Source organism: Carlito syrichta, unplaced genomic scaffold (genome assembly GCF_000164805.1).
Source record: "Carlito syrichta isolate Samal-C Ts95f unplaced genomic scaffold, Tarsius_syrichta-2.0.1 Scaffold313876, whole genome shotgun sequence".
NCBI classification, from domain to species: domain Eukaryota; kingdom Metazoa; phylum Chordata; class Mammalia; order Primates; family Tarsiidae; genus Carlito; species Carlito syrichta.
The window spans coordinates 316894-343139 of NW_007257972.1; the positions used below are offsets into that span (position 1 = coordinate 316894).

Here is a 26246-nt window from a genome sequence, read left to right on the forward strand (position 1 = left end):
CCTATGCTCTCCTCCTCTGGAGTTTAGCCCTGTTCTTTCTCAGAAGTAGCACCAGAGATGTAACCTGGGACCAGACAGAGGACTACAGTTTACAAGGGCAGTGATAACACAGCCCTGGTAATAGTATTTACTAGGTTTCTTAAGCTGAGTATTTGGCTCTCTCCTATTATCCTGGTTGTTAGGCATTTATACATACAGTGATATTACCCCTACCAGTCCCTAAAAGTAAGTGTTTCCAATAATTCTCTGGCATCTGATGTGTTTTACTAGGACTAAGTCAGTGCCATTTGCAGGCCTCGCCACTCCACTGATCATATTCTTCCTAAATACTTCATTTTAAAAGAGAATTTATTCTAGTATCAGTACACTTCTAATGGATTCTTTTTTTTCCCAAAGAGTTCAACAGTTATGTGGAATAATTTTTTTCAGCGTTCATATTTGATTCTAGACCCAAATGAGGGACGCGTTTTCTGTGCTTTATCCTAGTTTATGGAGGATATTTCATACTGGGGTCTTTGTGCTTCCACTCCCCTGCCAGCACTGGCAATCAAAAGTGCTTAGGCTGCAAATAAAACATGAAATGAAATCCATCTGGCATTTCTCACTGAATTAGGACCAGAACATTTTTGTTAAATATTAACAGATGGCTAAATTCTTAATATCAAACTAACATTTACAAACATCTTAGGGAACCCGCATGGGGGGAAGAAAGGAGGGCCATGTGCTTTCCCCCATCTCAGAACCCTTCCTGAGCATGGCCCCTGTCATATGTTGAGATCACTAGAGTCTCCTATCTCAGATACCTTTTCTTCCTTGGTAGCTGGGATGGTGTTTGATGGTATTAAGATAGTGTAATCAAGTGTTGGTTAACTCAGGTGATGTGCTGCCACTGGCATGCTTCAAAGATCTCTTATTAAAGTCAATTTTCACTGTCTCATAATAGGAGAAAGAAAAGAAGTACATGCTTCCCTTGGACAACCTGAAGGTTCGGGATGTGGAGAAAAGCTTTATGTCTAGCAAGCACATCTTTGCCCTCTTTAACACAGAGCAAAGGTAAGAAAAGAAAGCAACTTCTGTCTTCAGATTTTTTTCCTGCAAGTTCTATATGTCCCAGAGAGCATCGAAATCATATTTGCAAATAGTTCCTTTGGTTACACCTTGAAATTTGTCAGTTCTTCAGTTTTCCTTTCATTTATTTTGTATTTTTAACTTTCACCATGGATTATGGCTTCAGAAGATTGAAATTTAGAATAAATAAGATCTTCAAATATTAGCTAGTTTATTTCTTCCTTTTCTAGCAGACACCAAAATCATTCTTTATCCATTTTTAAAGCTATATTTTATTGCCTTAAAGTCTTTCTAGTCTTGATATATTGTTTACATATTTACAAATTACTAAACTATATATCTATAAGTTTTTTTTTACTTGGGATCTCACTCTGTTGCCCAGGCTGGAGTGTAGTGGCATGATCACAATGATCATGGCTTATGGCAGCCTAGACCTCCTGGGTTCAGGTGATCAATCTACCTCAGCATCCATGAAGCTGGGACTACAGGTGCTTGCTACCATGCCCAGCTATTTTTTATGTTTTTTGTAAAGACAATATATCACTGTGTTGCCCAGGCTGGTATCAAACTCCTGGGCTCAATCAAGCCTCCTGCCTCAGCCTCCCAAAGTGCTGGGATTGTACGTGTGAGCCACCATACCCAGCTAAATTACTCAATTAAAATTTTATTTATTTATTTAGTGAGTAAGCAGGATTTATTGGGAGAACAGAGAAGCTCCCATGGTGGGAGGGGACCCAAAGGGTTTCCCCCAATTATAATTTTAATAGTATCTGTCTGACATAGATGGATATCAGTTATGGTCTTCTAAGACCTATATATTTTGTTTGTTTGTTTGTTTTTGAGTTGGAGTCTCACTCTGTTGCCCAGGCTGTGGTGCTGTGGCACACTCATGGCCACCCCATCGTCAACCTACTGGGCTCTGGCGATCCTTCTGTTTCAGCCTTCCAAGTAGCAGGAACTACAGGCGTGTGCTACCATGCCCGGCTAATTTTTGATTTATTGTGGAGACGAGGTTTCACCAAGTTGCCTGGACTGGTCTCGAACCTGTGGGTTCAGGCAATCCACTCTCCTCAGCCTCCCAAAGTGCTGGGAATACAGACTGAGCCACTGAGCCCAGCCGAGACCTTTATGTTATGTCAAAATGTAATAAAAAGAATTATTCAGTTAAAGTAAAAATATGTATGACTGACAGTTTTTCAAAGCAGTGTTCACATTCATTGTCATTGGTTTTTGTAACAATTGCCCTTGAGATTAAAAAGATAGAGTTATAAATTAGAAATGTGTTCTCAGAGATGTTAATTGACTTTCTTAAGGTCATAAAACTAGTAAGCAAGGGAGCTGGAACTTGTATCAGGGCTTCATTGAAGTCCTCTTTTCCTTCCAATCATTTTTCATTGTGTGCCTTTTTTTTTTTTAACTATTGCTTATATACAATATCAAAACTTTATTTGGAGTTGGTAATCATGAAGTGCCATGATTATTTATTGTAGCTAAGCTGTAAAGTGAAATAAGCAAAAGGAGAGATGACAGGAAGAACCAGGGAGGTGTAAAAGGGCTACAACCAGGCAAGGATGATAAAAGAGACTTTTTCCAAATGGAACTGTTATAGGAAAAAGTTAATTAATTTGTATGACTCAGTTATTAAGAGAGTAAGTCACTAGGTGTCAGGGTCTAATTTTAACCCATTTTTCCAGGCTGCTTTTTATCTTTATTTGACAATGAATGAAGTTACTCGATTGGGTTCAATGACTGGCCCAGGGTCCATCACATAGTAAATGAAAACAGCAAAAGAAGACTTCTTCCTACATTCCCAGTCAGTTGCTCAGAGTGATTCATAATACAGAAATACTTAGAAAAACCACAAGAGCAAAGCACTTAAAGAATCAAGTTAAATACAACTAACTTCCCTACTAAATACTGAAATGAGATTTTTGAAGACTTATTATTTAAGAGCATTTTATAAAAACACACTGAAAATGATAAAGAATAGAAAGGTTTTTCTAGAGAGAACAGTGGTGAGTTCACCACATTAGAGCCAAGCTCGGTGCTAGTTTACATGCCTTCGTGAGAACTTTGGAGAATCAGGATACCCTAGAGCAATACTCGGGGCATGCTCAGCCCTCCTGCCTGGATGCAGAGCGGGACAGGTGACTACCAAACAGGAAGCCACAGGAAATGGAATCTTCAGGCAGCCTGGAAGTTCAGGTTATAAAAGAGCTTGTACAAAACAACCATAAGACAACGACAGAGCATCGTTTTAGATGAAGCACAACTATATAGATATTTCGGAATCCTGAAGTTCTAAAAGGTGTTGAGTTCTGCTGCCACTTCTCAGCAACTTCTGTGAGTACATAGATGTCCCCATAGGCACATGGATCTTTGTCTTTTCCCTTGAAATCTTGACTCCTTTAGATTATTTTTGTGCTGGCTGGGATCTCCTGTATGGCATTGACTACAGGCAGACATTCTCATCTTGATTTTAAGGAAAATCATTTTAAAATTTTAAGGAGAATTATTTTTAAATTTTAAGGAGATTTATTTTAAAATTTTTACAGTTAAGTATATATTGATGAATATTTGCTATCAGTAAAGAAGATTCCTTTATGGTATTTGAATTTTATCAACACCTCTGTCTGGAAGATTATGTAATTTTTCTTCTTTAATCTGTTCATGTGGTGAAATATATTGATAGACCTTCTAATGTTAAATCATCCATCCTTAGTCTCCTGGGATTAAACCTAGTTAGATCATGATGTAGTGTCATTTATTTTATGTTCCTAGCTTAAGTTTACTAGCGTTTTAGCAAATCCTAAAGTGAGTGAGATTGACCCATAAATGTTCTGTGGGTTTTTTGTTTTTTTTTTGGTGGGGGGAGGTTCTGTTTCTGCCTGGTTTTAATATCAAAGTTCTGTTAACTTCACAAATGGAGGTGGGAGTAAGTCTATTGTTCTTTGGAACACTTTGCATAAGATAGAGATTAACTATTAACTGATTGGTGAAAGTTACCTATAAAATCATCTTGCTCTGGAAAGTAGTTTTGATAAACAGATTTTTAACTAGTGACTGAATGTATTTAATGATTATAGGTTTGTTTAGATTTTCTATTTGTTCCATGGATCAGTTTGGATAAATTATTTTTTTTTAAGAAAATTATTCATTCTGTTTTGCTTTTGAATATGTTAGCATCAAATATTTAATATTCTATTTTTAAAAATATCTGTTGTGTCTGAAATTTGACTACTTTTTATTTCAAGTATTAAGCCTTTATCTCTTTTTTATGATTACTCTTGTCAGATTTTTGTCTATTTTCAAAGAATTCATTTGTAGCTTTTTTTGATTCTCTATTATGTATGTGTTTTCTGTTTTAATAATTTCTGTTCTTTTCTTATTTTCATCCATGTATTTTTTTGTGTGTTTACATTGTTGGTCTTTTTTCCCCAAACTTCTAAATTTATATTTGTAGTTCATCAATTTTTATTATTTCTTTTTCTTATACATGCATATAAATCTATAGATTTCCCTCCAGGTAGCCTTTAGCTGCTTACTATAATTTTTGAGATATGATTTTATTGCCATTCAATTCTGTTTCCTACTCTTTTTTTTTTCCCCCAAGGATACATGTATACCCATGTTTATTGCAACACTGTTCACACTAGTAAAGGTAAGGAAACAACCTAAGAATCCATCAACTAATGACTGAATAAAGAAAATATGGTATATATACACAATGGAATATTATCTGGCCATAAAAAAGTATAAAATTATATTATTTGCAGCAACATAAATAAAACTGGAGAACATTATGCTAAGTAAAACAAACCAGACACAGAAAGACAAATACTGCATATACCCACTTACATGTGGGAGCTAAAAAAGGAGATCACATGGAGGTACAGAAGTTACCTGAGACTGGGAAGGGTGTATGGGTTTGTTTCCTACTTTAATTGCAGTTTTTTCTTTGAGTTATTTAGAAGTGTTTTACATTTTAGAGGGCATGGAATTTTATTATTTTTTTCAGTGTCTATATCTAATGTAACTATATTATGCTCAGATATTATGGTCTAGTACATGGTAAGTTTTCATAAATGTTTCATGTATGTTTGAAAAGAATGTCCATTTGCTAGTTTGGAAGCATAGATCCTATGAAGTTGATTGGATTATGCTCAAGTGTTTTCTCCGGTCTCTATAGTTATTGTCATTTTTTTCGTTTTGACTAATTCAGACATTCAACAAGTATATATTAGGTGGTTGTTATGTGCCAGACACTGTTCTGTGCTTAAAATCTCTGAATGAAACAGACAAAAACAGTTACACATTTTAGATACATCCCCAAAAGAGGTGTAGGCAGGGAGACAAATAAAAACTCATAAAGAATCTTATTTTATTAGAGTGGCATTAAAAAATTCACTTTATGATTATGAGCGTGAATATTCTAGTAAGTCTTTCAGTTTTAGCTTTATGTATTTTGACGCCAACCTATGTCATTAAATTTATACAAATTTAGTATTTTTTATTTTTTTGAGTTGGAGTCTCACTCTGTCTCCCAGACTGGAGTGCAGTGGCCGCTCCCAGCCACCGCAGCCTTGACCTGCTGGGCTCCAACGATCCTTCCGCCTCAGCCTTCCAAGTAGCCGGAATTCCAGGCATGTGCTACCACGCCCGGCTGATTTTTTGATTTATTGTAGAGATAAGGTCTCGCCCAAGTTGCTCAGGCGGGTCTCAAACCCGTGGGCTCAGGCAATCCATTCACCTCAGCCTCCCAAAGGCGCAGGATTACAGGCTGAGTCACTGAACCCGGCTACAAATTTGGTATTGTATTTCTGACTTTAAAAATAATTTTGTGACAGCCCTCTTTATTCCTAATAATGTACTTTGCTGTAAAACTTATTTTGTCTGATGCTAATATATCTACACTAACTTTTTCATTAACATTTTTATTGATACATAATATCTGTATATGTTTATGGGGTGCATGCGATATTTTGTTAATACATAGCATGTGTAATGATTAAGTCAGTGTTATTTAGTATATTCATCACCATGAGCATTTATCATTTCTGTGTGTTAAGAACATATCATGTCCTCATTTCTGGCTATTGTGAACTATACAATGCATTGTTGCTAACTATAGTCACCCTACTCTACTATTGAGCATTAGACCTTTTTCCTTCTGTCCAACTGTATGTTTGTCCCCTTTAACCAGCCTTCCTTCATCCTACCCTCCTCTGCTTCCCACACACATCTACATCATTCCCAGCCTCTGCTATCTATCATTGTACTCTGTACCTCCATGACATCAACTTGCAGGAGCTCCCACAAGTGAATATATGCAGTATTTGTTTTCCTGTGTCTGGGTTACTTATAGTATCTTATAATAATGAGATATTGATCTCCAGCTCTATCTCTGATCTCCAACTCTATCTATGTTGCTGCAGATGATATGATTTTTTTCTTTTTTATGGCCAAAGTAGTATTCCATTGTGTAAATATACCACATTTTCTTTATCCAGTCATCCATTGATGAATACTTATCTTTGCTATGAATAGTGCTGCAATAAACATGAGGGAAGGGGTGTACGTGTCCCTTTGATATACTGATTTCCTTCCTCCCTCCCTCCTTCCTTCCTTCTTTGGATAAATACCCACTCATGGGATTGCTGTATTGTGTGGTAGTTCTAATTTTAGTTTTTTAAGAAATCTCCATATTGCTTTCCACAATGGCTGTACTAATTTACATTCCCACCAATAATGTATGAGATTTCCCTTTTCTCTGTATCCTCTCTACCATCTGTTATTTTTTTGTCTTTTTAATAATAGCCATTTTAACTCGGTAAGGTGATATCTCGTTATGGTTTTGGTTTGCATTTCCCTGATGATTAATAGTGTAGAACATTTTTTTATATACTTGCCATTTGTGTATCTTTTTTGAGAGATGTTGATTCATGTTCTTTGCCTACTTTTTAATGGGATTGTTTAATTTTTTTTTTTGATATTGAGTTGTTTGAGTTTCTTACATATTCTGGATATTATTACATTTTTAGATGAATCGTTTGCATATATTGTCTCCAATTCATCAGGTCTTCTCTTCACTCTGTTGGTTGTTTCCTTTGCTGTGAAGAAGGTTTTTAGTTTAATATAGTCTCGTTTGTCTATTGTTTTTTCTTATTTGTGTTAAAAATCTTTGCCTAGGCCAATATCCTGGAGTGTGTCCCCTTTGTTTTCTTCTAATAGTTTTGTAGTTTTGGGTCTTATGTTTAAATCTTTAAGCTATTTTGAATTGATTTTGGTCTATGATGAGAGATAGGGATCTAGTGTCTTTCTTCCACAGATGGATATCTGGTTTCCCAGCAATATATATTGAAGAGGGTATCCTTTTTCCCATGTATGTTCTTGGCGCCTTTGTCAAAAATCAATAGGATGTAAATACATGATTTTATTTCTGGGTTCTCTATTATATTTTATTGGTCTATGGATTTATTTTTGGTTACTATATAACCTTGTAATGTATTTTGAAGTCAGATAGTGTGATGCTTCCAACTTTGTTCTTTTTGCTCAAGAATGCTTTGCCTATTTGGGCTCTTTTTTTTGGCTCCACACAAGTTTTAGGATTTTTTTTTCTCTTTCTGTGAAAAATGTCATTGGTGTTTTTTTGTTTTTTGTGGGGTTTTTTTGAGTTGGAGTCTCACTCTGTCGCCCAGACTGGAGTGCAGTGGCCGCTCCCGGCCACCGCAGCCTCGACCTGCTGGGCTCTGGCAATACTTCCGCCTCAGCCTTCCAAGTAACTGGAACTACAGGCGCGCACTACTACGCCAGGCTAATTTTTTGATTTATTGTAAAGATGAGGTCTCGCCAAGTTGCCCAGGAGGGTCTCGAACCCGTGGGCTCAGGCAAGTCATTGGTGTTTTGATAGGGATTGCATTGAATCCATGGATTGCTTTAGGCAGTGTTTTAACAATATTAATCCTTCTGATCCATGAGCATGAATGTCTTTTCATTTGTTTGTATACCCTTAGTTTGTTTCATCAATTTTTGATAGTTTTCCTTATAGAGGTCTTTCATCTCTTTGGTTAAATTTATCCCTATGTATTTTATTTTTAACTATTGTAAATGAGATTGCCTTATTGATTTCTTTCTCAGCTAGTTCATTATTGGTGTATAGAAATGATACTAATTTTTGTGTGTGGATTTTGTTGTATCCTGCAACTTTACTGAACTTGTTTATCAGATCTAACAGTTTTTGGGGGAGTCGAGCTTTAGGTTTTTCTAAATGTATGTCATCTACAAAGAAAGATAATTTGACTTCCTTTTTTCCAACATGGATACTTTTTATTTCTTTCTCTTGCCTGATTACTCTGGCAAGGGCTTCCGGCAACATGCTGAATGGAAATGGTGAAAGTGGGTGTCCTCGTCTGATTCCACTTTTTAGAGGGAAGGCTTTCAGCTTTTCTCCATTCAGTATGATGTTAACTGTGGGTTTGTCATATGTGCCCTGACTATCTTGAGGTATGTTCCTTCTATGCCTAGTTTGTTGAGAGTTTTTGTCATGAAGGGAAATTGAATTTTATCAAATAATTCCTCTGCATCTATTGAGATGATCATATGTTTTTGTCTTTCATTCTCTTGATGTGATGTATCATATTTATTGACTTATGTATGTTGAACTATCCTTGCATCCTTGAGATAAAACTCTCAACTGATCATGATGTATATATTTTTCATGTGCTATTGGATTCAGCTTTCTGTTATATTTTGTTCAAAATTTTTGCATCTATGTACATCAAGTATATTTGCCTGTAATTTTCTTTTTTGTTGCATTCTTTTCTAGTTTTGGTATAAGGGTAATGCTGTTCTTATTGAATAAGTTTGGAAGAATCCCCTTTTTTCTTTTTTAAGGAGAATTGGTGTTAATTATTCTTAGAAAATTGGGTGCAATTTGACTGTGAAGCCATCTGGTTCTGGACTTCCTTTGTTGTTGTTGGGAGACTTTTTATTACAGATTCAATCGTATTATTCATTACAGTCTGTTCAGGTTTTTCTATTTCTTCCTAATTCAGTCTTGGTAGATTGTGTTGTGTCCAGGAATTTATCAATTTTCTCTAGCTTTTTCTAGTTTGTTAGTATATAGTTGTTCATAATAGCCTCTGATGATCTTTTGTATTATCAGTTGTATGATCTTTTTATTTCAGATTTTGTTTATTTGAGTCTTCTTTCTTTATATTTTGGTTAGTCTTGCAGTTGGTTTACTGATTTTATTTTATTTTTTAAAGTTTCATTTCATTGATCCTTTGTATTGTCTTTTTAGTCTCTATTTCATTTAGTTTTGCTCTGATCTTTATTTTTTCTTTCCTTTTATTGATTTTGGGTTTTGTTTGTTCTTGCTTTTCTGGTTCCTTAAGATGCATCCATTAGATTATTTGTTTAAAATCCTTCTACTTCCCTTAATGTAGGCGTTTATTGCTATAAACTTCCCTTCTAGCAATGAATAGGCATTTATTGCTCTAAACTGTTTTTGCTGAATTTCATAGGTTTTGATACACTGTGTTTTTATTTTTATTTGTCTCAATAATTTTTTAAATTTTCTCCTTAATTTCTCCCTTGACTCAATGGCCATTTAGGAGCATTTTGTTTTTTCACTTTTTATGTATTTGTACTATTCCGAAAATTTCTCTTGTTATTGATTTCTAGTTTTATCCTAGTGCAGTTTGAGAAGATACTTGATATGATTTTGAGTCTTAAAAATTTTTGATACTTGTTTTATGTCCTATTATATGGTCTTTCATGTGTACGCTAGGACTAGTGTTGGTGGGTTCAGGCAGACAATTCTTGTGTCTCTGGGTGGCTTTCTTGGGTGCCAGTAATAGCATCACTGTGTCTGGCAGGTAGGCAGTTTCTCAAGCTCCTGGGCAGCAGCTATGGCATGGACAGTAACAGTAGCAGTGGTGGGGCAGCCCTTTGGGAACCAAGTGGTCCACACTGTGGAAGCAGTGGCTGCAAAATCATAGCTGGGTTGGCCCCAGACTTGCAGGTGGTGTGTGTGGGTGCCAGCTGTGGTGCTATTGGCAGGTTTAGTGGGCCCAACCCCAGACCCTGGGAAGAGTACTCAGGTGCCACTGGCAGGGACAGGGGCAGGGCTGGGTGATCCCTATACCCCTGGTCAAGTACTGTGGGAGGGGGTAGAGTCAGGCCAGGCAGCCTTGCTCTCAGGCCCTTTGGTGAAGCTGGCTGTAGTAGGCAGAGATGAGCTAACCCCCAGGAGACTGGCAGAATGCTCAGGGGTAGGCATCAATGGTTGTGCTATAGCCTTTCTGCTGAGGAGGATGTGGTTGCTTTCTCTGGGAGCAGCCATAGGCAGGGGCTGGGGAACATGGGCTTCTCTTGCATCTCTGTTCCACAGCAGCCTGCAGTAGTGGTGGTTGCAGGCAGTGGAATTTGTCCCGGGGTGCGTGAAAATACACAGCCATCCCTCTGCAGGTAGTGGGTGGTGTGAGATTGCTACCTGTGGCTCCTGCCTCAGCCCCAGCAGCAGAGCAGGATGCAGTACAGTGGGTGTGGGTATGTTCACAAAATAGCACCATGCAGAAGCTGTAGGACTTGGGGGCTTGCAGGACCCAGCTTAACCTCTCTCTCTGGAGCAATGCCTTCATGAAGTCTCCAGACCTGCGAGGACTGAGGGACTTTTCCGTGCTAGGATGGTGGGAGTCTACAGTGGGAATGTGGACTGTTGGGAGTCTCTCACTTGCTCTTTCCCCACATTAGCCTGTCCATCCAGAGTCCCAGCTGATCCCAGCTAAGCAGGCCGCCTTTTCCCCCTCCTGCCTTGCTTTTGGTGCTTTCTGTCACTTCTCTGTTGAAATATGGTGTTCTCTCTTAGATGATCTATTCAAAGTATGATTAGCCACTCACTGTTTCAGTTTCTGTCCATGGAAGAGATGCATCCAGGCTGCCATCTTGAAGCCCACTCTTTGTCTTTGACCATGCAGGGATACATTTACATGCTGTTTTTCTTTGCTAGTGAAGGGTTCATCTTCTCTCTGAGGATGTGACCTTTGGAAGTTCCTGGATCTCATATAAATCTGAAGACCTTGTTTCCTGTTCTTTTGTGGACATTAAAATCCAAGCCTTTTGGTTACTGAAATTGACACCATCCAGTGGCAAACGTGACAAAAGATATGTTTCTTATTTTGGGGGGTTAATTAGGGTTAAAAGTTTCTTTCATTTTGGAGTCAGCTTATGCATGTAAAATGATGTTTTTCATCAATTTTAATGTCTTGTAGAAAACAGTTCTTAAATTTCTTTCTGCTATTTTGGTTGAGATGAAGTGGCCTTTCCTTACCATTAGATTGTAGCAATACAAAACTGTGTTCCTGACTTCTGCCAGCATAACGACGGTGATAATAGTGAACCTGGAGGGCCAGCCTGGGGTCCCATATGTCAGACACAGATGTTTTTAAACCAATTAGAGAAAAACAGTGATCACTTATTCTTTCAATAAATATTTATTCTGTTATCCATTCCAATGTATTTATTAACCATTGGTGTGTGTGTGTGTGTGTGTGTGTGTGTGTGTGTGTGTGTGTGCGCCTAAGGGTTTCTTTTTATTGAGTCGGAGTCTCTCTCTGTTGCCCAGGCTGGAGTACATGCTGCCATGTACATGCCAGTACACGTCAGGCTGGAGTACAGGCATGATCACAGCTACCACAGCCTTGACCTCCTGGGCTCAGGCAATCCTTCCAACTCAACCTCCTAGTATCTGGGACAACAGGCAAGTGCCACCATACCCGGCTAAATTTTTGACTGATTGTAGAGCTGAAGTCTCGCCAAGTTGCCCAGGCTGGTCTCAAACCCCTGGACTCAGGCAGTTCTCTTGCATCCACTTCCCAAAGTGCTGGGATTACAGCATGAGCCACTGCACTCTGACTAAACATGTCTTTACTATCAGTTCTGCATGTCAGCATTGGTACTCAGTAAAATATAAGAGGTTATCTTGTTTTGATGACATTTGTAATCACCAGTGAGTGTCACACATTTATTTTTCACTGATCTTAAAACAGAAAATTTAAGAAATCTATGAAGAAAATTTTAATTAATAAAATGAAGTCTAGTCAGAAGATTATTATAAATGAAGTTAATGGACTATAGGGTAAAAGGTAACATCCAGCCAGATTACATGATAGTATTCCATTCCAGATCTTAAGTGCTAGAATAGCAGAGAGCATAGGATTTAGGCACAGCAAGTGAGTGAATGTCATAGACGGTGACTTTCGTTGGGTTGTGGCATGAATTGATGTAGAGGAAATAGAAAGGGCTATTCCAAATGGGGAATACCATTAGTCAAAACACATAGTGGAAAAGGTTGTTTAATCTGTTGCCAGCCTCTTTGGAATGAGAGGCAGCTAATTTCAAAGAAAAGGTAAGCCCTAGTGACAAAAATAAAAACTTTCCTTTTATGTTTCCATAGGGTTTATTGTACTGGACTTCCCCATGTAAGTTTATGTATTTTAATATTCCATGTAGAGAGAAGAGCATGCATATGTTAGGAACCCTTAGCATAATTCTATAACTAATCTGAAATTATACACTCTTTACTATTACATTTATTCTGAGACTATGTTCCAATTTTCCTTCTTTTGAGATAATATCTTATAAGAAAAGAAGTGTTCTCTTTCCTTGTCTTCAGATGAGTTTGTTCTTGATTAATTGAGAGATTTTCTAAATGCTTCCATTACTTTGTATTTTTCATCCCTGCCTTCTATATCAGTGTTTTGGATCTATTTATTTACCCATTCAGCAGACCCCTGTGAGATACGCTGACTTTGGGCTAAGAGTTCTTATTTGAACGTCAGAGTTGGCACTAACGTAAATGTAAAATATCATGGCTTTGCAGGACTTCCTAGCACTTTAGAGATACCCTTGTCTGTCCTCCTTACCTCACAAATTAGGGAGCTAACATCTTTCTTTAACAGTTAAATGCCTTTCCAATGTCACAAAAGCAGTTGATGGCACAGCCAGAACTGGAACTCAGGTCTAATGTCTCCCAATCTAGGGCTATTTCCAGTGCCATTTCTTGGATATTAACTATGGAACAGGAATTCCTCCTATAGCTTTAGTTGGAATTGCTCCTGGAAGATCAATCAGCAATAAAGAGGTTTTTAATTTCTTTATAGGTATTTCAGTTTACCTTTTTAAAAAAAAGTTGTCAGGTCAAGAGATTTCCATGGAATGCTCTTGGTCTCACTTTTAAAGCCCTTCATGGAACTGACCAGTACTCCTGCTATAGTTCCTGAGAAACTATACGGGCATTGCTATTTGTATCACGGAATCTTTCCTAAGAACTCATTCAGTTGCTATTTCTGCTTTCCACTATACACTTTAGAGCAATTACTCGGTAGTCCTCCATCATCAGGTGTGTGGGAATTAATACATTTAACATCCTTTTTTAAAAAAACCTTCAGCGTCCTGGTGAACTAATATGACCTTTTTGAACTTGGTGACCAGATTTTGAGCCATTTTAAGCAGCATTTCTGGGCTAAGGTTTTATAAATGGAAGGATTTGATAGTAGTTGCAGTGTCTTCAGCTCTTGAAGAGAGTGAATTTTACACCCAGACTGAATTAGCCTACGTAAACTCCAGGTAAGAATATGCATTCCAGAGCCTTCTGCTGATCTCTTCAAAGATGGCATCACAGATGATACCTGGGGAGACAACATATCAATGTTGCATGCTTTGTTCTCACATTCATTGTCTCAACATATTACAAGTTAAAAGTTAAATCTAAGTTAAACTATTCCTAAACTTCATTGTGGCCTGGTCTAAACTGAGAATTGAAATGTTCCCCCAGATTTTGTTCTATCTGGTTTTGTTAGAAGTGCTGTGTATTCCCTGGTAGAGGCATGTCTAGATAATGGCCACACTGTGCTAGTTTTTGCTCTCCCAGACAGGCCTTGAGCTTTAAGGTCATGCTAAGGCCCATTTGGTTCAAGGCATGTCTGTTTTGGTAGCCAATAGAGATTTGTTTCTGTCCAGGGATTTGCAGGGCAGCCACCTGGTATTCTCTGAGCACTCCTTGGAGTTATAGGACCTTGTTTTCTTTTGAAATAAGACATTTTTGTTGATGAGGCCTTATAGCTTCAATTCAGGATATGGTTTATCGACATTACCAAGTGTTCCAGTTCACCTCCTTCCATCTTTTCCTATAGAAAGTAGTTTTAGGATGTTGCACTACTCCACTTAACCTGCAGCACATTGCTGACACTCAATAAATGTCCAATCATGTCACAGTACCGTGTGCACACTGTAGGCATTCTGAAAAGAATGGAGCTTTATTCTCATTGTTGAGCAGTGTATTTTTCCACTTGTTAGCTGGAAAGAAATTGGAGTCAGTTTTTGCTTTTATATACCTTTATGGCTACATATCTATACGAAATCATGCTCAGAGTTCAAAGGTGTTTGAAAGAGTATTTAAAACAAATATACTGGACAAAAGGTGATATACAATGCTTTGTCTAAAAGGTCGTGTCTCACTTGGATGTGGTTGAGGGTCAATCGATATCAGAAAGAAAGCAATTAGTCTTCCGTAAGTAGGGATGGCAGAGGGTCATGTGTACAGAATTTCAGTGGTGTAAGAGTGTATAGTATTCTGGACTAGGGATTAAAACACTGTGTAAGGAACACAATGCAATTAAGCTTGTTTATGAAGCATAGCAATACACCTGGATAAAGGATTTTATTTTATCCCACTGTTGTCAGAACAATGTTCAATTGTTACTTCTTATTTCACAAAATACTAAGAATTGCTTATCTTCTGAATACCTTGATTCAAGAACGTTTTTCCTTGTCAGATGATTCAGTAAGTAATGTCTGCCACCCAGAACTGAGACATAAGATGTGTATTATCAGCTTTTTCCCATGAAGTGTGGGTATCTTGTCTTTCCAATAGTGGTGTTTGTAATACCCTCTGAGTATGTAGTGGAGGAAAAAGTTAATCAATTTGAGAGTAGAAATTCTTTTTTAAAAAATTTTATTTGTATCATAAAGATCTGGGGTGCAATTCAGAGTTAGGTATATACTCTTGTTGTGCTCCTCCCTCCCCTGACAGTTTCCCACTATTGCCAATCCCTTTCTTATAGTATTATAATTGTTCAAGATCTGCTTATGAGTGAGAACATATGGAGCTCTGTTCTTTGTTTCTGTGATAAATCACTGAGTATGATCGACTCTAAATCCATTCAACTTGCTGCGAAGCTCATATGTTTGTTCTTCTTTATGGCTGCATAATATTCCATTGTGTATATGTACCACATTTTTTTTATCCAGTCCAGCTTCGATGGGCAGCATGGCTGGTTCCATGTTTTTGCTATTGTGAATAGAGCTGCAACAAACATGCGTGTGTAGGTATCTTTTTTGTAAATGATTTGAGTTCCCCCAGTTATATTCCCAATAGAGGAATTGCTGGATCATATGAAAGATCTGTTTCTAGTTCTTTCAGAAATCGCCACACTGTGTTTCAAAGAGGTTGTACTAGTTTACATTCCCACCAGCTGTGTAGAAGCATTCTTTTTTCTCCACATCTTTGCCAGGATCTGTTGTTGTTTGTTTTATTAATGATGGCCATTCTTACTGGCGTTGGGTGGTATCTCAATGTGATTTTGATTTGCATTTCTCTGATGATGAGTGAGGCTGAGCACCTTTTCATGTGTCTGTTGGCTGCCCGTATATCTTCTTTAGAGAAGTGTCTACTCATGTCTTCTGGCCACTTTAGAATGGGGCTGTTTGTTTTTTTTCCTTTCAGTGTGTTTTTAGTATCTTGTAGATCCTAGATGTTAGGCCTTAGTCAGATATACAGTTGGCAAATATTTTTTCCCATTCTGTGGGCTCTCTGGTCTCTTGGTGGTTTCTTTTGCTCTGCAGAAGCTTATTAGTTTGATGAGGTCCCACTTGTCTATTTTATTTCTTAAGGTATGGGCATTTAGGGTACTCAATAGGAATTGGTTGCCAGTTCCAATTTCCATAAGGGTGTCTCCTGTGTTTTCTAAAATTCTTATAATTTGAGGTTTTATGTTTAGGTCTTTGGTTAATTTAGAGTTAATTTTTGTGTGTGATGATAGGTAGGGGTCCTGTTTCAATCTTCTGCATGTGCTCAGCCAGTTTTCCCAGCACCATTTACTGAATAGGTTCTCCTCTCCCCAATGGTTATTGTTGGAGGCTTTATTAAAGATGAGTTGGTTGAGATATTGAAGCTTTGCTTTTGGAAACTCTATCCTGTACCACTGATCTATATGCCTGTTCTTGTACCAATACTAGGCTGCTTTGGTTACTGTAGTCTTATAGATAAGTTTGAAGTCTGGAAGGGTGATACCTCCTGCTTTGTTTCTTTTGCTAAGGATTGTTTGGCTATTCATGGTTGTTTATGTTTCTATATGAATTTCTCTATTGTCATTTCCAGGTCTGAGAAGAATGATGTTGGTAACTTAATGGGTATTGCATTGAATCTGTAGATTGCCTTTGGTAGGATGGACTTTTTAACAGTGTTGATTCTTCCTATCCATGAGCATGGAATATTTTTCCCTTTGTTTGTGTCTTCTTGGATTTCTTTGAGCAGTGTTTTGTAGTTCTCATTGTAAAGGTCTTCCACTTATCTTGTTAGGAAGATGCCAAGGTATTTCATAATTTTTGTGTTACTATTATGAATGGGATTGTGCTTTTAATTTGGGTCTTTGCCTGCCTTTTGTTGGCATATAGGAATGCAACTGTCTTTTGCACGTTTATTTTGTACCCTGAGACTTTGCTAAAGTCCTTTATCAGTGCAAACAGGTTTTTGACAGATTCTCTTGGATTTTCAAGGTATAGGATTATACCATCAGCAAAGAGGGATAACTTGACTTCTTCTTTTCCTATTTGGATAGCCCTGATTTCCTTCTCTTGTCTAATTGCCCTAGGTAGAACTTCTTACACAATGCTGAACAAGAGAGGTGAGAGTGGGCAGCCTTGTCTTGTTCCAGTTTTCAGGGTAAATGTTTCCATTTTCTATCCATTTAGCAATATGTTAGCTGTGGGTTTATCATAGATGGCACATACTATTTTGAGGTATGTTCCTTCTATACCTAGGTGATTGAGGGTTTTGATCAAGAAGGGATAATGGATTTTATCAAAAGCTTTTTCTGCATCTAATGATATAATCATGTGGTTCTTGCTTTTACATCTGTTGATATATTTAATTACATTTATGGTCTACCAAATGTTGAGCCAGCCCTGCATTCTGGGAATGAAGCCCACTTGGTCATGGTGGATGATTTTTGGGATGTGTTTTTGGATCCGATTTGCTAGAATCTTCTGGGGATTTTTGCATCTATGTTCATAAGGAATATTGGCCTATAGTTTTCTTCTTATGTTGGATCTTTGCCCAGTTTGGGTATCAGTGTGATGTTAGCTTTGTAAAATGATTTGGGGAGAATTCCATCTTTCTCAATTGCCTGGAATACTTTCAATAGGATTGGTATCATCTCCTCCTTGTACATTTTGTGGAATTCTGCTGGAAAGCCATCTGGTCCAGGGCTTTTTTTTGTAGGTAGTTTTCATATGACAGAGTCAATGTCCTGGGTTGTTATTGGTCTATTTTGTGTTTCAGTGTCTTCTTGTTTCAACCTGGGGAGGTTGTGTGATGTCATAAAGTCCTCCATTTCATTTAGGTTATCAAGTTTATTTCCGTATAGGTGTACATAGTAATCTCTGATAATCTTTTATATTTCTTTAGGGTCAATTGTGATTTGATCTTTTGTATTTCTGATTGTGTTTATGTGGGCTTTTTCTCTCTTTTTCTTGGTAGTTCTGGCTAGAGGTCCATCAATCTTGTTAATTCTTTCAAAGAGTCAACTTTTTGTTTTGTTGATGTTTTCTATAATATTTTTGGTTATTTGGATTCTTTTGCTAAAGTTGACGTTTTGGTGGTCTTCTCTTTCCAGCTCCCTTAGGTGATTTGTTAGGTTAAAATTTAAAATTAAAATTAAAATTTCTAATCTTTCCATTTTCTTGATGTGTGCTCATAGAGATGTAAATTTCCCTCTGAGAACTGTTTTCATGGCATGGTTTTGGTAAGATGTTTCTTCATTTTCATCCAGGAATCTTTTAGTTTCTGTTTTGATTTTGTGTTGACCCAGCAGTTGTTCAGCATCATGCTGTTTAGCGTCCATGTCTTTGTGGGTTTGGGGAAATGTTGGTGTTGTTACTTATTTTTATTCCACTGTGGTCTCAGAATGTACATGGCAAGATTTCAACCTTATGGAATTTGCTTATGCTTGATTTATGGCCAAGGATGTGATTGATCTTGGAGTACGTTCCATGTGGTGATGAGCAGAATGTATATTCTGTGGTTGTTGGGTGGAATAATCTGTAGGTATCTAATAAGTCCATCTGGTCGAATGTCAGGTTTAGGTTCTGGATCTCCTTGCTGATTTTTTATCTCAATGATCTATCTAGAGCTGTTAGTGGGGCATTCAAGTCCCCTGCTATGATAGTGTTCGAGTCAATATCTTTTTTTAGTTTACTTAGTAGTTGCTTTATAAATACTGGTCCATCTGTTTTGGGTGCTTATATGTTTAGGATGGATATTTCTTGTTGATAGATTGAAACTTTTATCATTATGTAGTGTCCTTTGGCATCTTTTTAAATTTTTGATAGCTTAAAGGTTGTTTTGTCTGATATTAAGATCACAACTTCTGCCTTTTTTTTGTGATCCTTTTGCCTGGAAACTCGTTTTCCATCCTTTAACTTTGAATTTATGTGTGTCCCTTGTGTTGAGATGAGTTTCCTGGATACAGAAAATAATTGGGTCATGGTTTCTTATCAAGTTTGCCATTCTGTGTGTTTTCAGTGTTGCATTTAGTCCATTCACATTCAGGCTGATTATTGAAATGTGATTGTTTATCCCTGTCATGAGGTTCTTATAAAGTTTTTTCTTAGTTTGCTTGTTTTTTTGGCTTTGGGGTTGATGTATGTGTGTGTTTTCAAGTTTCTTGTTGCACTGTATTCTCTGTTGATTCAGTGCTCTGCTGTTCTCTTAGGAAGTGTGTGGTCATGTTTTGTTTTGTTTTTTTCTTTCTTCTATGCTTAATATCTTTTTAAGTGTCTCTGTAGAGCTGGTCTGGAAGCTGCATAATCTCTTAGGGATTGGATGTCTGGGAAGGATTTTTAATTCTCCATCATTGGTGAAGCTGAGCTTGACTGGGTAGGAAAGTCTTGGTTGAAATTGTTTATCTTGAAGGACTTTGAATATAGGACTTCAGTCCCTTCTTGCTTATAGTGTTTCTACTGATGGTTCTGCTGCTATTCTGATTGGTTTTCCCCAGTAGGTAGTCTGACCTTTCTCTCTTGCTGCCTTTAGGATTTTTTTCTTTTGTGCCGACTTTGTGTAGGTGAATTACTATGTGTCTAGGGGTTGATCTTCTCATCTGATGTCTTGTGGGGGTTCTCTGTATCTCTTATGCTTGACTGGTCATATCTCTGATGAGATGGGGAAAGTTTTCTTTGATTACCTCCTGGAAATCTTGCTCCAAGTTGTTCTCTATTTCCCTTTTTTTTCCCCCCCTTGGCCTCTTGATATAATTGCTCATCTCTTGTAGGATTTGTTCTTTCCTTCTGAGTCTTCTTTTTACGTTTTTTACAGATCAGGTTAATTCCATGTTCTGATCTTCAAGTTCTGAGATTTTCTTCAGCTAGATTAATTCTGCTTTTCATGCCTGTCATCTTATTATTTCCTGGATGAAATTTTTTATTGCCAAAATATCTGTTACAAATTATTTCGGTGTTGCATCTTGTCTTTCTTGAGTCTTATTTACTCTTTCCATCCATTCTCTAATCCCTGTCGTATTTTGGGGCCAGTCGTTGGTGACTCCCATTGTTTGGGCACCAATGTCTGATTTTTCAGGAGTTTTCTCTTTGTTGCACTTGAAATTGTCTGTGGTCTTCTGTTGGTTTTTCCTCATTTGTGACAGATCTCTTGTTTTTCTCTTTAGTTCTGTTATTCAGTGTCAGTTGGAGAGTCTTTCCTTTTTGATGTTTACTCATCCTTCTATTCTTCCCTGATCCGTGTTCTAGATTTGTTCTATATTGAAATAGGATGGTGGATGGGAAGCTTAGCTTTGTCTCTAGTTTTTGAAAGTCGAATAAAGTAGGGATGGGGCACTAGGATTCAGAAACTACTTGCAAATTACAATGTTCACTGATTGTTGTATATATTCCCTGAGACCCACTCCCTACCACCCTCTATATGATGATGCAAAGCAGAAACTAATGCAAAAAACAAATGAACACACACACACACACACACACACACACACCCTGAGACATACACACTCTCCCCAAAACAAACTGGAATAACAACAAAGTGAAACAAAACAAACAATGACAACAAAAACCAAAAAAACTGAACACACACACAAAGACACACACATGCCTAGCACAAAGTGAATAGAGAAAAAAAAACAGAAGGCCTGGGAGGAAAAACGGAATTCAGGTCGAAACCTCACACATATATTGACACACACCTTAAACTATAAAAATTGAAATTAATAAAACCCAGAAGAACAAAAGAGCAATAACAAACCAACAACAACAAAATCGAAAGATGAACACTCAGTCATTCACTTACACACATAAACAGAAAACATCAAATAAAGGAAGAAAGAAACAGGAAAAGAAAGAAAGAAAAAAATTGGGGGAATGCAGATCAAACTCTCATATACACATTCATGCACAAAGGAAAAATATTTTAAAAATAGATGAATTAACAAACAGGCCAAAAAAATTTTAATTTTTTTTAAATAAAAAAAATAAAACCTGCCCTCTTGTGGCAGGCTCTGTATTTGTGCCTCTAATTGGTCTCTCCTGCAGAACCACCTCTTTCACTGTCTCCGTGTCCGGAGCAGGGAAGGTGGAGGGGCAGTGGAGGTTTGTGGGGCCATAGTCCTCCCCTCCAACTCTCCTAAGGTCAGGGAGATCTCCTCTGGTGAGGAGTTTCAGGATTGTCTCTTCTCCAGGTATGTACTCCCAGGGGGTGCCCCAGCCAGCTTATCCTGGAATGGAGTTCTCTTATTGCAAGTGAAGTCCAGGCTCCACGTGCATTTGTTCCTCTCAGTTATGGCCCAGCTGTGTGGGTCTGATATTCAGAGGATTGCTGGGGAGGAGGGGGTTTGGGTCAACCCCAGACTCACCACTGACCTTTTTGGAGTCCTTCCTCGTCCTTTTCCGGACACACACTTTGTCTCACAGCTGGATCAGGGTAGGGTATAGGGCACCTGGAACTCAGCACTGGTCAGATCCCTCTGAAGTTTGTGCTTTCAGGATATTCCCTCTGGGTCACAATCAACCTCTGAGTAGGTGATCCACCAGTCACAGAGATCAAGTCTGTTGCTCCGTGGTGAGTGAGTGGGAGCACTTTCCTGCCCCACCTTCAAGATGGTCTGGGGTGCCTCTCTTGTCCTCTTCCATGGGACTTTGCCTCTGGACTCCCTCCACAGCCCCTGCTGCCAGTGCCTTGCCAGGCGCTGAAGTGGTGAGGAAAAGCCTGGAGTCAGCAGTCTCTCCTACTGCAGTGGGGATGCAGAACCCGGGGCAGTAGTCTCTCCCTGCTGCTTCTTCACAGGAAAACTTGTGTCTGTTTTTTAAAAAATGGCACTCCACTTCTGTGATCTAGGAAGAGCCAGGGACCAAGCAGAGAACCTGCAGCACCAGCTGTTGTACCAGGGACCTGGCCACTTGCTCATGAGCCCTCACTTAGTCTCTCCCAGCATTTTCTTCCCAAGAAGGGTTTTGTTTATTTTTTTTTAATGGTGCTTGGCTTCTGAATCCTGGGAATCGCTAGGGTCCAAGCCCAGTAGCTGCAGCACCAGCCACTGCATTAGAAGAGCCCTGGCCACTAGCTCCCTCCCCTTACTCAGTCAACCTTTCACATGCCCACACACTCACCAGCACATACACAAAATTTTCCATACACTTACTCACTTACACCAGGATTTGCACAGTCCGACTGTCTCAGCCACCATCTTCCTGATCTCCTCTTGAGAGTAGAAATTCTTTATCACTCTCAATTGACTTACTCAGTTCATTGTACCCTTTTTTAGACGTCATATGTGCTAGAAGGGTTTGCTTTTTCCATGATATGTCCTTAGTAAAAAAGATAAATCCCACTAGATAGCAAACCAATTGGCATCTCATGTATTGTCCAGAGAGCACAAGTAACCTGGTTGGAATTAGGTGTGAGTAGTATTACTAAGAGAATCACGTAAACAATGAGTTTAAGAAATGGAGTGTTTCAAGTTAACATTGTAACTCCCTGTACGTCTTTCTGGTTTTAACATGGTGACATATTGAATTAATGAAAATATAACCACGTATTTAATATCTGTCTCTACTGATAGACTACTCCCCATGAGAAAGAGGCCATTTGTGTTGTTCATTGCTTTGTCCCAGGACCTAACACAGTAGCTGGCAGTTGTGCAAGTTCAATAGTATAAAGGAATGAATGAATGGATATGGAACTTCCCCCTCTGTTACGTGAAGAAGATATCAATAATGCCACTTGCTAATAAAAAGCATCTGTGGGTAAACTCTAGAAGCCTAGAACTTCTGCAAGTGGACTGAAAGTGGAAATTGAGTGAATTAGTTTGAGACTAAAAGGAAGTATTTCGTTTAGAAAGTACTGATCTGCACTTTGGGAGGACAAGGCGAGAGGATTGCCTGAGCCCGGGAGTTCGCTACCAGCCTGGGCAACTTGGTGAGACCTCGTCTCTACAATAAACCAAAATATTAGCTGGGAGTAGTAGCACACACCTGTAGTTCTGGCTAGGAAAGCTGAGGTGGCGGGATCGCCTGAGCCCAGCAGGTCTACGCTGGGGTAACCATGAGCATGCCACTGCACTCTAGCCTGGGCGACAGAGTGAGACTCTGACTCAAAAAAAAAAAGTACAGATCTGAGAATTTTCAGAAATATACAAACTATATAACTGGGTGTTATTTGAATTAAATGGAATAGAATCCCATGCCATTGTCCTTTAAGAGATAAAAACATAGTATAAATGTTTTATTGTGTTAATAATAGATAATAATAATAAATTGTGTTAATTTTTGTTTTTATAATCTGTTATTTAAAAATGTTTTGTAAGTTTCACTTCTTTAATTCTAACAAAGTATTAACAAATTTCAGGCTTCCTGTTATATACAGAACTTTTCAAACTTAGGCAGGAGGACAGCCATAAGACAATTTAAATTCTCTGTTTATAAGTTTTCACTTCCTCTTTTTTCTGCTAGAACTATTAAGTTCACATTGGTCAGGCAGAGATTTGAAGACTTTTGCAGAGTTGTTGATTGTGAGTTCACAATATGACAGTAGTTAGTGTTTATTTCTCTCTGTAAATCTAGAAAGATAAACCATGTGCTTTCTTTGTTGAGGAATTGGACAGGAGTGTATGGTTAACAAGTCAGTAAAGGATTATTTTGTGTCTTGAAAGCTATAAATCCAAATCTTTGAATCAGAGATCTCTGTTTTGTTCTCTTCCTTTGTTCTCATCTCTCACTACAAAAATAGTTGTTGTCATATGGTTCTGATTCTGCTTGCTGTAAGTTTCCCAATTCTTAATACTGAATGTTTTTTCCTTAACAGTGTCTCTAGTTGTAAAATAGCATCATTAGGAAATCCAGGTACATCAGAGAGGAGTGGGGAAATGCTTTTGAAGGGGAACCTGCGGAGAGATGGATCAGAGCACCAAAACTGTCTGCCCACTTGATTTATGTGATTCACCAACCACACCAAGAGAGAAATCAAATATAATTTGGTAATACTTTTGTGAAGTAAGGCTGTGACAATTGATTTCGCAGCTAAGACACATTCTCATGAAAGACAGCATGGTTTGCTTGAGTATGAAATGCCTGTGACTTAAAGCAATCCATTTAAATTCTTTTAAAATTGTTTTTCAAATTAAACTCTGAAATGAAATGGGAGTATGATGTCCTACTTGGATGACTGTTTCTACCTTTCTGAGGGAGAAAAACAGCAAGTTTGTGCTCTCCGGCTTTTTCAAATATCATTAAAAGGCTTTGGAGGAGTTCTTTATGCTTCGAACATCTGTACGTGGTCCAGATCCATTTTTCTAGGTGAATTGGGCATTTTCCTCCTCAGGAGCCTTTGTATTTCAAACAAAGGGATTAATAGGATAGAATTAGTAACTTGGATTCAGCTCCTTTTTCCCCAAGGATTTAAACTGGGGTTGTCACTGAAGCCATTACTAGTGCCAGCAGGAGGTTTGGTCAAAGTGTTTGAGGCATTCATGGTCAGGAGGCTTCTGTCCAAAGACTGTGTTGATGAATGAGCCCAACATGACTATGTAAAGTTCAAGAACAAAAAGAAATTATGTCCTTCACAGCAAGTTTACTTTTCTTCTAGGATTTCAGAGCAAACACGTTGCTCTCTCTCCATCTATTTTCCAGAACAAGTATTTGCCGATAGGCGATCCCCTCCCCCCACTGCCCGCCTCAGACAAACACTGAGGCTTGGGACAGGAGTATGCCTCCACTGGGAGCCATAAAGCGGCCGCAGCTGCTGTTCATTAACGATAGGGAAGCAATCGTAGTTGCAAACATACTACAAAAAAAATACATGATTGGTTCTGAGATACGTCTTTAAATGAGATGCCCTAGTGACAAGTCCAAGACAAAATCTGACAGATCATCATCCCATCTTCAAAGAGATCTGTACAAAGGATTGCTAATTTTTGTTAAAATTTTTGCCTTGCCTTTTGAAAACTAATTAGTCGTTCTAAAGAACAGGATTCAAGATATTAACTGATTTGTCTCAGGCTTTTATTTTAAAGGAGGCTATATGTGGTAAGGGTGGGATTTATGTGAGCTGTGTTCTGCAGCTTTCTATCAGCCAGTGTGGTGGTGGTTTTATGAAAGCGTGGCCCAGGCTGAAGCTGCAGTGAGACAGCAGCCTGGGAGCTTGTAAGAAGTGAATAAGCAGGACTGTGAACCCTTCTCTAGCTGAGGAAGACTTCTAAAACACCTATATTCCCTTTACAGTTTTAGAGGGCTCCCAAGAACAAAAATAAAGACAATTGAGGGTACGCTTTACTGACTATTCATATAATCAGGCTTTTAGAGATGACCTGTAGAATATTGTCAAAAAGAAGAAAAAGAAAAAAAACTTATATGAAACAGTAAAATAAACAGAAAAAGTCCAAAGAGTGTTATTCTTCAATTATGTTGCTGTTTAGAGTTGATTACATTGAATAATATACCCATGGCATCTCTGACAGGCACCGTGTTTCCCATGATTACAAATGTCACTATATACTATCCTGACATCACTAAAGCAGTTCTTTACCTAGAAGTTCTTGAATTTGAAAAAAAAAAAGCCATTAAGTCAAAAGTTAAACTTAGATTTGTAATGCTTAAATGAAGATCATTGAGCTACCTCATCATGCACTCAAGAATATTAAGCCTGGCTTTTAAACATATCCATTTATAAATAAATAATTTTTCTGTGACTTACCGTTGCATGTATAATATATTTTAATTTTTCTTCAGTTGACATGATGAAACCAACTTACCCACAAAGAATATCCTTAGTGACTATACCTGCTGAGAGAAAACATTGAGAAGGTTTGAATTATATAGCTTGCATATAAATTACATTATTCTGCTTTCATTTGCTGCATTCAGAGGAAACTGTTTACTGGCATGTGTAATTAATTTTAATTAACACAGCCTCAGCAAAGGGAACTAAGATGCAGCACAAGCCTTGGTAGAAAATGTTGGTCATACTCTGTAGCTAACTCTGAGCAGATGCATGGTTTCATCAAGAAAATATTTGCAAAGTTGTAACTGCAGCGAGTTTTTCCCCTTTCTTTTCTTTTTCTAATTTTGAAACTGCTTGTGTTTATTTCTTAGAATCTGAGGAAAGTATTGAATGTATAAAAGGAACAGTTTCCAAAAGTGCAATTGCAGAGAGTATTTTGCCTATTCCAACAAGTGTCTGCCTTTGCACTCAGCGCGTGTGAAATCCACACCTCACTAGGATCTTTTCTAGACAAAAGCATTAGTGGTACACATACTAGATATTAGCCTGGACTTTTTTTTTTTTTTTGAGTTGGAGTCTCACTCTGTCGTCCAGACTGGAGTGCAGTGGCCGC

General features: G+C 38.1%; 1 protein-coding gene across 2 annotated transcripts in view; it reads left to right on the forward strand.

Annotated features, from left to right (window-relative positions):
* The window catches only part of DNM3 (dynamin 3), a 440346-nt gene that overhangs the window by 272568 nt on the left and 141532 nt on the right, over positions 1–26246 (forward strand). For both annotated transcript variants that reach the window (XM_021718845.1, XM_008070637.1), the window contains one exon: positions 944–1053. In XM_021718845.1, coding sequence (XP_021574520.1) covers positions 944–1053 — 110 coding nt within the window. The remainder of the gene's footprint in view (positions 1–943; positions 1054–26246) is intronic.